Consider the following 18,237-nt stretch of genomic DNA (forward strand, 5'->3'; position numbering starts at 1 on the left):
CATCAACAGTGCTAAACTGGGAGCTTCTAAGTAAGTTTTTAAAAGGTATTATACTGGCTTTTTAGATCAGTATCTCTGCAAATTATTCTTTATAGTAGTGTCTACTACATGCTGTTATATGAAAATTGGTGTATACTGTCTATTTAACTACAAATAACAGCATAGTACATGATAGCCCCACAATCACTCAGACTTTTAGCTTAGCTCCTATACACTCTGCGAACTCAAGGGCAAACTCAAAGCTACAATATAAATACATCTTTCTTAATATAACAGACTACGTCCAGATGCCGTGTTCCCCTCATGGCTGAAAAACACATCCTATTAGCACACAAATGCTGCAGATAAATGAATTGCAGATTTAAACGACTTTCAATAACATTTATCACATGGCTAGTTAAACCTTCACTGCGTTGAGCAGTCTAATGCTTCTGGCCTGGGATTACAATGCCACTGGTCTTACAATACGGTACCCTATGGTGCTACCTACAAAAACGCAGGGCAAGGAAACAACTGCTTTGTGTGTTGATCCACAGCATCCTTGTGGCCATTACACAAAGCAGCTAATGATTAAGAAGATCCTTTAATGCAGGCCCTGGGATCCGCCGCTATAAGCCTCCTATTAGCGTGGCTTGGCGCTCTGAGAAGCAGGATTGGGTTAATGGGGCTCTCCAGTGTGCTAGAGGTAAGTAAAGAAAACATATGTAAATGTTCCATGAATATTCAGCATTCGTTTTGTTTAAAACAAAATAAATACAGAATAATCAGGGGCAAAACTACAGGGGGAGCAAAAAATGTTTCTTTTGTTTTTTTTAATAAAAAACGTTGACCTGCCACTGCCTGCACTGATATCATATGAGTGTGACGTGATGCTTCACTAGTGTCTCTAACTACAGGGGTTAGTCTTTCTGTTTTACCCATTGGTGTTTATGTGTGTGTGTGTGTGTATTTATGTATGTGACTGTGTGTGTGTTTATGCATGTATGTGTGTGTGGATATGTTTGTGGAACCAGCAAATTACAGACCTTGTTACTATAGCATGGGGTACAGTACCACTATATACAGTACAGAGGGGTTGGACTATGTCACAGACTACTGTGGTCACTTTATAAAGTACTGGGGCGGGTAGGGTCAGGCCAGCCATCTCACTGGCAGATTACAGACTGTGTCACTAACTCACTATATACAGTACTGGTGGGTTAAACAGTGTCACTATATACAGTAATAGGGGGTCAGACTATCTCACAGACTGTGGGCACAGGGTACCTCCATTTGCAGACGTAATCTGATTCACATTTTTTTCTGTGTTCAATGTTAAAAAAACAAAAAAAAAAGATATGTATCAAATTCACTTTTTTGGGGGTGGGGGGCCCTTCTTAGATTCTTGCACCTGGGCCCTGTGGTTTCTAGTTACGCCTCTGAGAATAATGTAGCCAACAAATATTTGGGGATACGAATATCCCTGAATATTTATTCCAAAAGATTCAGACAAACCAAATTTTTTCAAATTTTTTTGTGGCTGCACAAGCTGCTACTAAAAAGGATGTTAATTTGTTTTAAAAACGTTAAGACTTGGCTGAGATGTTATTCTATAGCAACACAAGAGAAATGTCTTGTAATTACAAGGTTTTTGTGAATTAAAAAAATGGACATGTACAAAAATAAAATGTTCTAATTAAATATCCCTTTAGGAAAAATCTGATTAACGTACCCCTGATAGCAACATGCATAAGACATAATAAATAATGAATTGGTATCAGCTGATAAGACAATACCCATAGCTGTACTTATAGACAGGGACGAGCCTTTACTAGGATTAAAATGACATTTGGAGCTAAACTCTTATACATACATTTCCAACAGTGGCGCTCCACCTCTAAAACAAATACAGCAAACTGAAGTAACTAAACACCACTAAAATAATTATTATATCTTTCTGTTCTTTTCATTGGATGAATGCTTTGGGGAGGAACATAGACAAACATCTTTCTGTGTTTTTCCTATGCAAATTCAGATGGAAGTGCCAATGCAAACAGAATAATGATCGAGTGACAGCACCACTGATGACGTTAGCTAGTCGTGCCTGTGGCATAATAAAGGACAAAGTGTACAGCTAAGATTTAAAAAAAAAAAAAAAGATGGTAATCAAATCTGTTTCTTTCATGTGGTATCCTATTGAAAATGCATTGATGAAAATAACGCCCCTGCTTAGGATAATTAGTATACTGGCTTGACATGAAGTCAACAAAAGCCATGTCACCCCAGTAACACGGGCAAACAAGCACAAAAGCTGGATTTCAGCATAATGCAGTGTATGTGTAACCAGGAACAAGCAACAATGCTCCAGTGGAAAATACTTCTATCAGGTGTGATGTTAAAGGCACTTTGGTTTATTCTTGTGAGTTAAGGTAGTCTGCATGACTAATGGAAATGTTCCACACACGAAAGAGCCCGCTGTGCACGTATAATCCATCAAACATGCTTAGAGCTTTGCTTGATATTTACAATTAGAAAGGAAGGCAGAGAAATCCTTCCTACAAGGTTAGACTAAAAGTTTTACGGAACACAAATTTACATGAATTAATAGTTGTGCTTGCATTGTTTATTCTTTTGAAAGACTTTAATAGGTGGCAGTTTCTGGTATAGAAGGTCTCTATAAAGCATGGAATATATTTTATTTTGAGATTGAACTAGTAAAATATTTTAAGGAATAATGATGCATGAAAATATATCTTAGCAATAACAATGAAATTCTAAAATAAATGTTGGTTTTAGCTATGAACAGATACAAATAACAATTACCTAGTTCTAATCAGCAATGTGTGACAAAGTAACTGCCATATGTCAGTATCTTCAGTGTTTCCTGGTATTTATATTTACTACGTAAGTAAAAGAAAGCTTTGTAAAGTACAATATTTTATACTTTATTGCAATTACTATTATTATTATTATACTTTATTTATGAAGCGCCATCATATTCTGCAGTGCTGTCCATGGATACAGTTTATTTAAAAATAAAATAATATATAGCTTGTAAGAGAAAGGACATTTACAAACACATACAGGAGGAATTGAGGGTGCTATTCCCGTGGGAACTTACAATCTAGAAGGGTAGGAGGTTGAAAAACAGGAGGTGAGGATTATTATTATTATTTATAATAATAAAATGAATATGAAAAAAATAAAGGTACACTCCACAGAGCTTACATAAACAAAGACAAACACCATGTCAGATCTGAAATTGCCTGCAAACCTAAGAACAGCACGGGCTCACTACACAGCCACTACTGATGTCAGCACAATCTGTGTGTACCTTTAATACTTGATACCTGATTGCCCTTGTATAAGTCAGAAGTGGCAGTGACTAGCAAGGGATCTGAATTAAAAATCAGAGACAACTATTAGACAATTGGATCTCTATGGCAGCTGGGTTATTATTAAGGTAGACAACCATTGAATTTAATATTGACAAAAAGTTTTATCTAGGAGGAACTAAAGCACATACACACACAAGGGTATATTTCAGCTACTAGAACTAGTACACTGAATGCAGTTACATAACTTTTTGAAGGCTAAAAATGACCTCTAAATCAATAAATGAATGCTTAAAAAAATAGAGAACTTTAGTACCTATACCATTCCACAGAGCTTATTCCCTGTAATAATATTTCTACACCATTTCATTAAAAAGGTTCCTAAGAATAATGCAGGGCACAGAATTATGTCTGACAAAATTCATTATTATTCTAATTCTAAATATGGGAAATCCCATAATGCACGGAGTGAGGAAATTAGGTTACCTGACAAAGTATTTCATCTAAAATCAAGTTTTAGGAAGAACAGATTTTCACTGAACAACATTAGTTATACTTAAAGGGACAGTATACTGTAAAATAGATTTTCCCTTAAAGTGTTTACAATTGCTTTTTTTACCAACTGCAGAGTAAAAAATGTATGAAAATTAGCTTTTTAAGGCTTATTTGTGTATATTAAAGCTCTGATTTTGTGTTTTGAAGCCACAACCTAATAAAAATGGGTTGAGCTTGTAGGTATAATCAGATCTCATTGCTATATCACATTGTGTACATATACCTGCTTCTTTATCTTATATCTGTCCTTAAAACAATCACCAGTATTTTGAGAGAACAATGGAAAATCAACATTTTATTACCGTATCTCTGCTATATCGCACTGGGAGTGTAATATCTTCTGCTGGCTGTGTTTACAAAGCTTATTTATAGCTGGTACGCGCGGCCACAAACTTTCAGAATAGGTGGGGATACCACATGCTAAATCAACAATTTCAAATGCCAATATAAGGGTAAAGGAGCTACTTGTAAACAATTTAATACACTCCAGCAAGTAAAGTGGATCATTGGGAACAAATTAAAGGGGAGAAAATTTTTGAGTAAACTGTCCCTTTAAATAGTGTTTTTAGTTCCATAATCTTTCTGTTATATTAGGCAAGTGCCAAGGCCATTTTTTTTTATTGCTTGCTTTAAATTTTTAAACAATGTTCTTAATCAGTTGTATCACATAAAAACCATATGACGTGGCCCAGGATATATTGCTATCTTATATTTAATAGGTTAATTTAAAACTTAAACATTATTATTTTTTACTTAAAATTTGTATTGACTTAAGTATAGAGACAATACAGGCACAATGAATAACATAAAAGAAAAAAACTCCATCAATATTAGCATATACATGAATAAGTAAATACAGGAATGTTGGGATTATATTACAGTCCAGTTTAGCATACTTGTCAATTCTATAACAAGCTTTACATAGTATCAATGAAGTTAGCAAATTGCTTATTTGACACCTGTATGTACCAAAAAACCTTCAACCTCAGATGTTTGTTTCTGAGTAGATGTAGGAAAAGAAGCAAAAAATATATAAAAAAGATAAGGAATAGAAAAACCCTGTACGTATTCAAGAATATAAAACGCTAACAACCCCATCAAGAAAATAGAGACCATTCTTGGGCCCCCAACGTTATGTTCAGGAAAAAACATGGGGAACAGGGGGTTAACGAACATAATACATCACATAGGCCTAGATTTAGAGTTCGGCGGTAAAAGGGCTGTTAACGCTCCGCGGGTTTTTTTCTGGCCGCACCATAAATTTAACTCTGGTATCGAGAGTTCAAACAAATGCTGCGTTAGGCTCCAAAAAAGGAGCGTAGAGCATTTTTACCGCAAATGCAACTCTCGATACCAGAGTTGCTTACGGACGCGGCCGGCATCAAAAACGTGCTCGTGCACGATTCTCCCATAGGAAACAATGGGGCTGTTTGAGCTGAAAAAAAACCTAACACCTGCAAAAAAGCAGCGTTCAGCTCCTAACGCAGCCCCATTGTTTCCTATGGGGAAACACTTCCTACGTCTGCACCTAACACCCTAACATGTACCCCGAGTCTAAACACCCCTAACCTTACACTTATTAACTCCTAATCTGCCGCCCCCGCTATCGCTGACCCCTGCATTACACTTTTAACCCCTAATCTGCCGCTCCGTAAACCGCCGCCACCTACGTTATCCCTATGTACCCCTAATCTGCTGCCCTAACATCGCCGACCCCTATGTTATATTTATTAACCCCTAATCTGCCCCCCACAACGTCGCCGACACCTGCCTACACTTATTAACCCCTAATCTGCCGAGCGGACCTGAGCGCTACTATAATAAAGTTATTAACCCCTAATCCGCCTCACTAACCCTATCATAAATAGTATTAACCCCTAATCTGCCCTCCCTAACATCGCCGACACCTACCTTCAATTATTAACCCCTAATCTGCCGACCGGAGCTCACCGCTATTCTAATAAATGGATTAACCCCTAAAGCTAAGTCTAACCCTAACACTAACACCCCCCTAACTTAAATATAATTTTTATCTAACGAAATAAATTAACTCTTATTAAATAAATAATTCCTATTTAAAGCTAAATACTTACCTGTAAAATAAATCCTAATATAGCTACAATATAATTTATAATTATATTATAGCTATTTTAGGATTAATATTTATTTTACAGGCAACTTTGTAATTATTTTAACCAGGTACAATAGCTATTAAATAGTTAAGAACTATTTAATAGTTACCTAGTTAAAATAATAACAAATTTACCTGTAAAATAAATCCTAACCTAAGATATAATTAAACCTAACACTACCCTATCAATAAAATAATTAAATAAACTACCTACAATTACCTACAATTAACCTAACACTACACTATCAATAAATTAATTAAACACAATTGCTACAAATAAATAAAATTAAATAAACTATCTAAAGTACAAAAAATAAAAAAGAACTAAGTTACAGAAAATAATAAAATATTTACAAAGATAAGAAAAATATTACAACAATTTTAAACTAATTACACCTACTCTAAGCCCCCTAATAAAATAACAAAGCCCCCCAAAATAAAAAATTCCCTACCCTATTCTAAAATACAAATATTACAAGCTCTTTTACCTTACCAGCCCTGAACAGGGCCCTTTGCGGGGCATGCCCCAAGAATTTCAGCTCTTTTGCCTGTAAAAAAAAACATACAATACCCCCCCCCAACATTACAACCCACCACCCACATACCCCTAATCTAACCCAAACCCCCCTTAAATAAACCTAACACTACCCCCCTGATGATCTTCCTACCTTGTCTTCACCATGCCAGGTTCACCGATCCGTCCTGGCTCCAAGATCTTCATCTAACCCAAGCGGGGGCTAGACATCCACTGAAGAAGTCCAGAAGAGGGTCCAAAGTCTTCCTCCTATCCGGCAAGAAGAGGACATCCGGACCGGCAAACATCTTCTCCAAGCGGCATCTTCTATCTTCTTCCATCCGATGACGACCGGCTCCATCTTGAAGACCTCCAGCGCGGATCCATCCTCTTCTTCCGACGACTAGACGACGAATGACGGTTCCTTTAAGGGACGTCATCCAAGATGGCGTCCCTCGAATTCCGATTGGCTGATAGGATTCTATCAGCCAATCGGAATTAAGGTAGGAATTTTCTGATTGGCTGATGGAATCAGCCAATCAGAATCAAGTTCAATCCGATTGGCTGATCCAATCAGCCAATCAGATTGAGCTCGCATTCTATTGGCTGTTCCGATCAGCCAATAGAATGCGAGCTCAATCTGATTGGCTGATTGGATCGGCCAATCGGATTGAACTAGATTCTGATTGGCTGATTCCATCAGCCAATCAGAAAATTCCTACCTTAATTCCGATTGGCTGATAGAATCCTATCAGCCAATCGGAATTCGAGGGACGCCATCTTGGATGACGTCCCTTAAAGGAACCGTCATTCGTCGTCTAGTCGTCGGAAGAAGAGGATGGATCCGCGCTGGAGGTCTTCAAGATGGAGCCGGTCGTCATCGGATGGAAGAAGATAGAAGATGCCGCTTGGAGAAGATGTTTGCCGGTCCGGATGTCCTCTTCTTGCCGGATAGGAGGAAGACTTTGGACCCTCTTCTGGACTTCTTCAGTGGATGTCTAGCCCCCGCTTAGGTTAGATGAAGATCTTGGAGCCAGGACGGATCGGTGAACCTGGCATGGTGAAGACAAGGTAGGAAGATCATCAGGGGGGTAGTGTTAGGTTTATTTAAGGGGGGTTTGGGTTAGATTAGGGGTATGTGGGTGGTGGGTTGTAATGTTGGGGGGGGGTATTGTATGTTTTTTTTTACAGGCAAAAGAGCTGAAATTCTTGGGGCATGCCCCGCAAAGGGCCCTGTTCAGGGCTGGTAAGGTAAAAGAGCTTGTAATATTTGTATTTTAGAATAGGGTAGGGAATTTTTTATTTTGGGGGGCTTTGTTATTTTATTAGGGGGCTTAGAGTAGGTGTAATTAGTTTAAAATTGTTGTAATATTTTTCTTATCTTTGTAAATATTTTATTATTTTCTGTAACTTAGTTCTTTTTTATTTTTTGTACTTTAGATAGTTTATTTAATTTTATTTATTTGTAGCAATTGTGTTTAATTAATTTATTGATAGTGTAGTGTTAGGTTAATTGTAGGTAATTGTAGGTAGTTTATTTAATTATTTTATTGATAGGGTAGTGTTAGGTTTAATTATATCTTAGGTTAGGATTTATTTTACAGGTAAATTTGTTATTATTTTAACTAGGTAACTATTAAATAGTTCTTAACTATTTAATAGCTATTGTACCTGGTTAAAATAATTACAAAGTTGCCTGTAAAATAAATATTAATCCTAAAATAGCTATAATATAATTATAAATTATATTGTAGCTATATTAGGATTTATTTTACAGGTAAGTATTTAGCTTTAAATAGGAATTATTTATTTAATAAGAGTTAATTTATTTCGTTAGATAAAAATTATATTTAACTTAGGGGGGTGTTAGTGTTAGGGTTAGACTTAGCTTTAGGGGTTAATCCATTTATTAGAATAGCGGTGAGCTCCGGTCGGCAGATTAGGGGTTAATAATTGAAGGTAGGTGTCGGCGATGTTAGGGAGGGCAGATTAGGGGTTAATACTATTTATGATAGGGTTAGTGAGGCGGATTAGGGGTTAATAACTTTATTATAGTAGCGCTCAGGTCCGCTCGGCAGATTAGGGGTTAATAAGTGTAGGTAGGTGTCGGCGACGTTGTGGGGGGCAGATTAGGGGTTAATAAATATAACATAGGGGTCGGCGATGTTAGGGGTAGCAGATTAGGGGTACATAGGGATAACGTAGGTGGCGGCGATTTGCGGTCGGAAGATTAGGGGTTAATTATTTTAAGTATCTTGCGGCGACGTTGTGGGGGGCAAGTTAGGGGTTAATAAATATAACATAGGGGTCGGCGATGTTAGGGGTAGCAGATTAGGGGTACATAGGGATAACGTAGGTGGCGGCGATTTGCGGTCGGAAGATTAGGGGTTAATTATTTTAAGTAGCTTGCGGCGACGTTGTGGGGGGCAAGTTAGGGGTTAATAGATATAATACAGGGGTCGGCGGTGTTAGGGGCAGCAGATTAGGGGTACATAAGTATAACGTAGGTGGCGGTCGGCAGATTAGGGGTTAAAATTTTTAATCGAGTGGCGGCGATGTGGGGGGACCTCGGTTTAGGGGTACATAGGTAGTTTATGGGTGTTAGTGTACTTTAGGGTACAGTAGTTAAGAGCTTTATAAACCGGCGTTAGCCAGAAAGCTCTTAACTCCTGCTATTTTCAGGCGGCTGGAATCTTGTCGTTAGAGCTCTAACGCTCACTGCAGAAACGACTCTAAATACCGGCGTTAGGAAGATCCCATTGAAAAGATAGGGTACGCAAATGGCGTAGGGGGATCTGCGGTATGGAAAAGTCGCGGCTGTAAAGTGAGCGTTAGACCCTTTAATCACTGACTCCAAATACCAGCGGGCGCCCAAAACCAGCGTTAGGAGCCTCTAACGCTGGTTTTGACGGCTACCGCCGAACTCTAAATCTAGGCCATAGTGAGATAATATAAGTAGCTACCCACAAGGATATGAAATAAAAACATAATTTATGCTTACCTGATAAATTCCTTTCTTCTGTTGTGTGATCAGTCCACGGGTCATCATTACTTCTGGGATATAACTCCTCCCCAACAGGAAATGCAAGAGGATTCACCCAGCAGAGCTGATATAGCTCCTCCCCTCTACGTCAGTCCCAGTCATTCGACCAAGAATCAACGAGAAAGGAGTAACCAAGGGTGAAGTGGTGACTGGAGTATAATTTAAAAGATATTTACCTGCCTTAAAAACAGGGCGGGCCGTGGACTGATCACACAACAGAAGAAAGGAATTTATCAGGTAAGCATAAATTATGTTTTCTTCTGTTATGTGTGATCAGTCCACGGGTCATCATTACTTCTGGGATACCAATACCAAAGCAAAAGTACACGGATGACGGGAGGGATAGGCAGGCTCATTATACAGAAGGAACCACTGCCTGAAGAACCTTTCTCCCAAAAATAGCCTCCGAAGAAGCAAAAGTGTCAAATTTGTAAAATTTGGAAAAAGTATGAAGCGAAGACCAAGTTGCAGCCTTGCAAATCTGTTCAACAGAGGCCTCATTCTTAAAGGCCCAAGTGGAAGCCACAGCTCTAGTGGAATGAGCTGTAATTCTTTCAGGAGGCTGCTGTCCAGCAGTCTCATAGGCTAAACGTATTATGTTACGAAGCCAAAAAGAGAGAGAGGTAGCAGAAGCTTTTTGACCTCTCCTCTGTCCAGAATAAACGACAAACAGGGAAGAAGTTTGACGAAACTCTTTAGTTGCCTGCAAGTAGAACTTGAGAGCACGAACTACATCCAGATTGTGTAGAAGACGTTCCTTCTTTGAAGAAGGATTTGGACACAAGGATGGAACAACAATCTCTTGATTGATATTCCTGTTAGTAACTACCTTAGGTAAGAACCCAGGTTTAGTACGCAGAACTACCTTGTCTGAGTGAAAAATCAGATAAGGAGAATCACAATGTAATGCTGATAACTCAGAGACTCTTCGAGCAGAGGAAATAGCCATTAAAAACAGAACTTTCCAAGATAACAATTTTATATCAATGGAATGAAGGGGTTCAAACGGAACACCCTGTAAAACGTTAAGAACTAAGTTTAAACTCCATGGTGGAGCAACAGCTTTAAACACAGGCTTGATCCTAGCTAAAGCCTGACAAAAGGCCTGGACGTCTGGATTTTCTGACAGACGCCTGTGTAACAAGATGGACAGAGCTGAAATCTGTCCCTTTAATGAACTAGCCGATAAACCCTTTTCTAAGCCCTCTTGTAGAAAGGACAAGATCCTAGAGATCCTAACCTTACTCCAGGAGTAACGTTTGGATTCACACCAGTATAGGTATTTACGCCATATTTTATGGTAAATCTTTCTGGTAACAGGCTTCCTAGCCTGTATCAGGGTATCAATAACCGACTCAGAAAAACCACGTTTTGATAAAATCAAGCGTTCAATTTCCAAGCAGTCAGTTTCAGAGAAGTTAGATTTTGATGTTTGAACGGACCCTGTATCAGAAGGTCCTGTCTTAGAGGTAGAGACCAAGGCGGACAGGATGACATGTCCACTAGATCTGCATACCAAGTCCTGCGTGGCCATGCAGGTGCTATTAGAATCACTGATGCTCTCTCCTGTTTGATTTTGGCAATCAATCGAGGAAGCAGCGGGAAGGGTGGAAACACATAAGCCATCCTGAAGTTCCAAGGTGCTGTCAAAGCATCTATCAGAACCGCTCCCGGATCCCTGGATCTGGACCCGTAGAGAGGAAGTTTGGCGTTCTGGCGAGACGCCATGAGATCTATCTCTGGTTTGCCCCAACGTCGAAGTATTTGGGCAAAGACCTCCGGATGAAGTTCCCACTCCCCCGGATGAAAAGTCTGGCGACTCAAGAAATCCGCCTCCCAGTTCTCCACTCCCGGGATGTGGATTGCTGACAGGTGGCAAGAGTGAGACTCTGCCCATCGAATTATCTTTGATACTTCCATCATTGCTAGGGAGCTTTTTGTCCCTCCCTGATGGTTGATGTAAGCTACAGTCGTGATATTGTCCGACTGAAACCTGATGAACCCCCGAGTTGTTAATTGGGGCCAAGCCAGAAGGGCATTGAGAACTGCTCTCAATTCCAGAATGTTTATTGGAAGGAGACTCTCCTCCTGATTCCATAATCCCTGAGCCTTCAGAGAATTCCAGACAGCGCCCCAACCTAGTAGGCTGGCGTCTGTTGTTACAATTGTCCAGTCTGGCCTGCTGAATGGCATCCCCCTGGACAGGTGTGGCCGATGAAGCCACCATAGAAGAGAATTTCTGGTCTCTTGATTCAGATTCAGAGTAGGGGACAAATCTGAGTAATCCCCATTCCACTGACTTAGCATGCATAATTGCAGCGGTCTGAGGTGTAGGCGTGCAAAAGGTACTATGTCCATTGCCGCTACCATTAAGCCGATCACCTCCATGCATTGAGCTACTGACGGGTGTTGAATGGAATGAAGGACACGGCATGCATCTTGAAGTTTTGTTAACCTGTCCTCTGTCAGGTAAATCTTCATTTCTACAGAATCTATAAGAGTCCCCAAGAATGGAACTCTTGTGAGAGGAAAAAGAGAACTCTTCTTTTCGTTCACTTTCCATCCATGCGACCTTAGAAATGCCAGAACTAACTCTGTATGAGACTTGGCAGTTTGAAAGCTTGAAGCCTGTATTAGAATGTCGTCTAGATACGGAGCTACCGAAATCCCTCGCGGTCTTAGTACCGCCAGGAGGGCACCTAGAATCTTTGTGAAGATTCTTGGGGCCGTAGCCAATCCGAATGGAAGAGCTACAAACTGGTAGTGCCTGTCTAGGAAGGCAAACCGTAGATACCGGTGATGATCTTTGTGGATCGGTATGTGAAGGTAAGCATCTTTTAAATCCACTGTGGTCATGTACTGACCCTTTTGGATCATGGGCAAGATTGTCCGAATAGTTTCCATTTTGAACGATGGAACTCTTAGGAATTTGTTTAGAATCTTTAAATCTAAGATTGGTCTGAAGGTTCCCTCTTTTTTGGGAACCACAAACAGGTTTGAGTAGAACCCTTGTCCTTGTTCCGACCGCGGAACCGGATGGATCACTCCCATTAATAACAGATCTTGTACACAGCGTAGAAACGCTTCTTTCTTTATCTGGTTTGTTGACAATCTTGACAGATGAAATCTCCCTCTTGGGGGAGATAATTTGAAGTCTAGAAGGTATCCCTGAGATATGATCTCTAGCGCCCAGGGATCCTGAACATCTCTTGCCCAGGCCTGGGCGAAGAGAGAAAGTCTGCCCCCCACTAGATCCGGTCCCGGATCGGGGGCTCTCGGTTCATGCTGTCTTTGGGGCAGCAGCAGGTTTCCTGGCCTGTTTGCCCTTGTTCCAGGACTGGTTGGGCTTCCAGCCTTGCCTGTAACGAGCAACAGCTCCTTCCTGTTTTGGTGCAGTGGAGGTTGATGCTGCTCCTGTTTTGAAATTCCGAAAGGGACGAAAATTAGACTGTCTAGCCTTAGCTTTGGCTTTGTCTTGAGGTAGGGCGTGGCCCTTACCTCCTGTAATGTCAGCGATAATTTCTTTCAAACCGGGCCCAAATAAGGACTGCCCCTTGAAAGGTATATTAAGTAATTTGGACTTAGAAGTAACATCAGCTGACCAGGATTTTAGCCACAGTGCCCTACGTGCCTGTATGGCGAATCCTGAGTTCTTAGCCGTAAGTTTGGTTAAATGTACTACGGCCTCCGAAATGAATGAATTAGCTAGTTTAAGGACTCTAAGCCTGTCCATAATGTCGTCTAGCGTATATGAACTAAGGTTCTCTTCCAGAGACTCAATCCAAAATGCTGCCGCAGCCGTAATCGGCGCGATACATGCAAGGGGTTGCAAAATAAAACCTTGTTGAACAAACATTTTCTTAAGGTAACCCTCCAATTTTTTATCCATTGGATCTGAAAAGGCACAGCTATCCTCCACCGGGATAGTGGTACGCTTAGCTAGAGTAGAAACTGCTCCCTCCACCTTAGGGACCGTTTGCCATAAGTCCCGAGTGGTGGCGTCTATTGGAAACATCTTTCTAAATATTGGAGGGGGTGAGAACGGCACACCGGGTCTATCCCACTCCTTAGTAACAATTTCAGTTAATCTCTTAGGTATAGGAAAAACGTCAGTACTCGCCGGTACCGCAAAGTATTTATCCAACCTACATAGTTTCTCTGGTATTGCAACGGTGTTACAATCATTGAGAGCTGCTAAGACCTCCCCTAGTAATACACGGAGGTTCTCCAATTTAAATTTAAAATTTGAAATATCTGAATCCAATCTGTTTGGATCAGAACCGTCACCCACAGAATGAAGCTCTCCGTCCTCATGCTCTGCAAGCTGTGACGCAGTATCAGACATGGCCCTAGTATTGTCAGCGCACTCTGTTCTCACCCCAGAGTGATCACGCTTGCCTCTTAGCTCAGGTAATTTAGACAAAACTTCAGTCATAACAGTAGCCATATCTTGTAATGTTATCTGTAATGGCCGCCCAGATGTACTAGGCGCCATAATATCACGCACCTCCCGGGCGGGAGATGCAGGTACTGCCGCGTGAGGCGAGTTAGTCGGCATAACTCTCCCCTCGCAGATTGGTGAAATTTGTTCACATTGTACAGATTGACTTTTATTTAAAGTAGCATCAATACAGTTAGTACATAAATTTCTATTGGGCTCCACCTTGGCATTGGAACAAATGACACAGATATCCTCTGAGTCAGACATGTTTAACACACTAGCAATAACTTGCAACCTGGTTATAATCTTTTTTAGCAAAAACGTACTGTGCCTCAAAGAGGTACTTAAACGATTAATGATTAAATGACAGTTGAGATAATAAACTGAGAACAGTTATAGCATCAACTTTAAAACAACACAACTTTTAGCAAAGGTTTTGTTCCCATTAGTAAGATAACATAACTAAATTTGACATAAAAATTATTGAGTAACGTCTTTATCCACAGTCAATATAAAAAATTCTCACAGCTCTGCTGAGAGAATGTACCTCCCTTCAAGAGGTTTGAAGACCCCTGAGATCTGTCAGAGATGAACCGGATCATGCAGGAAAAATAATAGCTGACTGGAAATTGTTGATGCGTAGCAAAGAGCGCCAAAAACGGCCCCTCCCTCTCACACACAGCAGTGAAGAGAAACGAAACTGTCACAATTCAAAATAAACTACTGCCAAGTGGAAAATAAAGCCCAAACATTTATTTACTCAGTACCTCAGCAGTGTAAACGATTCTACATTCCAGCAAAAACGTTTAACATGATATAATACTTATTAAAAAGATTAGTGACCTTTAACAAAGTAGTTCCGGTGAAGTACCATTCCCAGAATACTGAAGTGTATACATACATGTCATTATAACGGTATAGCAGGATTTTCTCATCAATTCCATTCAGAAAATAAAAACTGCTACATACCTCAATGCAGATTCATCTGCCCCTGTCCCCTGATCTGAAGCTTTTACCTCCCTCAGATGGCCGAGAACAGCAATATGATCTTAACTACTCCGGTTAAAATCATAGTAAAAACTCTGGTAGATTCTTCCTCAAAGTCTGCCAGAGAAGTAATAACACGCTCCGGTGCTATTATAAAATAACAAACTTTTGATTGAAGTCATAAAAACTAAGTATAATCACCATAGTCCTCTCACACATCCTATCTAGTCGTTGGGTGCAAGAGAATGACTGGGACTGACGTAGAGGGGAGGAGCTATATCAGCTCTGCTGGGTGAATCCTCTTGCATTTCCTGTTGGGGAGGAGTTATATCCCAGAAGTAATGATGACCCGTGGACTGATCACACATAACAGAAGAAATGGACCTTAGAAAAAATCTTTGACTAAAAGGGGAACTTCAGGGGAGAAAATAACTATATTTTGTATCTCTTAGTAATAGATGAAGTCAGGTGACTGAAACAATATACTATCAGGAGGAGATCGTATCTAGTAATATTAACACAATTTATTTATTTTCTTTTTCTACTTTTTTCCTCTCCTCCCTTATGCTAGAGGGCCCCATAAATGAAAGGGATGTCTGCAAATATAAATATGATATCTAAGCATGAAGATATTGTAATCAGTAACAAGAAAACTATGGGAGACTAAGATGACTTACTAAAAGTAATAAGGCTATGTCTGTTTTAATCTGTACAGGGTCATTTAAAGTATAACTGGACCTAATATCCCATTATAGAATGAACAAAAAACATTCTACTCACCTTTTTATATGTTTTCTCCCCATGAGTAGGTTTGGCGTCTGTAGTATTCCCATTTTCTGTTACAGCAGACATCTAAAGACAAAACCAATGGCCAGCACTGTTATCTTCAAGCAATACAAGGTAAACCTTCTCAGCTAGCTGCCCAGAGAGTGCCACCTTACCTCTGCTGCGCCATTCCATCCCATTGCTGCAAAGTTCTAAACACTGAGCTTAGCACATAACAGGTTATTCTGTTCTCAGCAGCCGGTTCTTACTGCAGCGAACACTGAATTTTCATAACAAATAAGCTCATTAAAACGTAACCTGGAATCTCTTAAGATCCTAGGTTTCTTGGCTGGATTTAAAGGTAGGATTTATTCATTTTGTAATGGAACAAAAAGGCTGGTGCCGAGTGTAATGCAACACTAATGCTGCCTTTGGCTGCAGATTGTGGTGTAACACCACTGAAACGACATGCATTAGAAAACCACAGGTTTATAGTGGGTTAGATGTGCTCAGTTTACAGAAAAAAAAGAAAACTCTGCATAACATCCTGCAGCACACTGAAACCTGACTCTACTGCCCACATGTGTAGCTTGCACAGAAAGGGCACTGCTTTTACCCTAGTAGTAAGTTTATACCTTTCTTCAGTTGTAAGTCATCTGGAGCAGAGGTTAAGAAGTGCACTGATCATTTATGCAGTCAAAAGGCCCCAAAATCCTATAAAGAAAGAGAAACTATGATTAGGGACATTTTCCACTTCCAAAAGTAATTGAACAATTTTTAAAACTGATTATTTTTGTTTCTAAATTTAAAAAAAAATATATCATCAATCTCTTTTTCTACATATAAGCATACAATAAATAAATTAAATATCTAAGTGGGAAACATTTAAAAAAAATATGATTATAGAAAACAACCACAATATTACCCTATATACAGATATGATAATGCCTCGCTGATTTCCTGCTGTTTTGTACAAGTAGCGGAACTGACACTGCATTTTATAAAGTATTATTTAGAATTTTAGATGATGTACACAGCTATTGTTCAAATAGGATTCTTTATCAACCAGGACACCAAATGTGTCTCTGCAATTTCCTCTTGGATGTTCTAATTCTACCTACAGAATATACGTACCCATCTACTTCATACATTTTCAACATCAGAAATCTCACTTGCAGCAGAAGGGAAACTGTACTGTAACATATTTTTCTCTCAATGGGGTTGATTTATCAACCCCTTTCGCCCCGCTACAGCTGCAGGATCTCACAAGAGAACCTACAGTCCGTATTTAACAAGCAGTGGTCACCAGACCGCTGCTTCCCTAACCTTTCGCCACCTCTTAGGTTGCGAATTTCAATTTCCCCGGTCTCGTCTGAAGAGGGTGATTGACAGTTCCTGCCCGCACCTGATTGGCTTGCGCGGGTAGAGGGCGGGATTGCACGCGAGCGCAAAATAGCGCTCATGTGCAATGCTGAATTCCGGCAACGGAATTCAGCCTTCCAGAGGCGAACCGTGGTGGACAGGGGCGCATATCTGCCCCCCTGTCCGCCGCAGCTTGATAAATCGACCCCAGTGTATTTCCAATTATTTTTTTTGCCAAATGCACAGCATTCATGTATGGGAAATTATACATTTTTATATTTCAAATTGTTGGTTTTGCTCAGTAAAACCACAGCTCATTTTTCTCTAGAACATGCCTGATAAGGAGCAGAATATCCCATTATCTCATCTCTCTGTAAACAAAGAACATTACATAGGTACTGAAATGTTCATTATAGTGGTGGTTTAAAGGGACAGTCAACACCAAATTTGTTATTATTTAAAAAGATAGATAATGCCTTTACTATCCATTCCCCAGCTTTGCACAACCAATTAATATACTTTATAACATTTAAACCTTTCAAATGTTTGCCTGTTTCTTAGCTACTACGAAAACCTTTTATCACATGCCGTTTTATTAGCTTTTAACAGAGACTGCTAGTTCATGTGGGCCATATAGATAACATTGTGCTCACGCTTGTGGGTTGTGGATGAAACAACTAACAACTTGGAAAAAATGCAAGTCAATAGATAATAAATAAATAGCCATGTGATCAGGGGGCTGTCAAAAGAGGCTTAGATACAAGGTAATCACAGAGGCTAAAAGTATATTAATATAACTGTGTTGGTTATGCAAAACTGGGGAATGGGTAATAAAGGAATTATCTGTCTTTTTAAACAATAACATTTTTGGAGTTGACTGTCTCTTTAAGTGGTCAAAACCAGCTATTTCAGTTGCAAAAATAAATCTAAATTATCCATTTCCCGCCATTTAATATTTTGTAATACTTTGTAGCTACTTTGTAGCTGGTATAACTAATTATTTATACATTAAAGTACAGTGCCCAATCTATCTATCTAGCTATCTATTTTGACTGTCTGTATTTCTAGCTAGCTATTCTTTTCAAACAAAACTTATAGTCTATGTTGCACCATAGAAAGAAAAAG

The 18,237-nt window shown here is 39.6% G+C and overlaps 1 protein-coding gene across 3 annotated transcripts in view; it reads right to left on the minus strand.

The window, feature by feature from the left end:
• PIP5K1B (phosphatidylinositol-4-phosphate 5-kinase type 1 beta) overlaps window positions 1–18,237 on the minus strand; it is a 387,289-nt gene that overhangs the window by 249,270 nt on the left and 119,782 nt on the right. For all 3 annotated transcript variants that reach the window (XM_053702527.1, XM_053702529.1, XM_053702528.1), the window contains exons 2-3: window positions 16,386–16,464; window positions 15,766–15,837 (exon numbers count right to left, since the gene is read on the minus strand). In XM_053702527.1, the coding sequence (XP_053558502.1) occupies window positions 15,766–15,837 (72 nt within the window). In that variant the 5' untranslated portion in view covers window positions 16,386–16,464. The remainder of the gene's footprint in view (window positions 1–15,765; window positions 15,838–16,385; window positions 16,465–18,237) is intronic.

This window comes from Bombina bombina, chromosome 2 (genome assembly GCF_027579735.1).
Source record: "Bombina bombina isolate aBomBom1 chromosome 2, aBomBom1.pri, whole genome shotgun sequence".
NCBI lineage: Eukaryota > Metazoa > Chordata > Amphibia > Anura > Bombinatoridae > Bombina > Bombina bombina.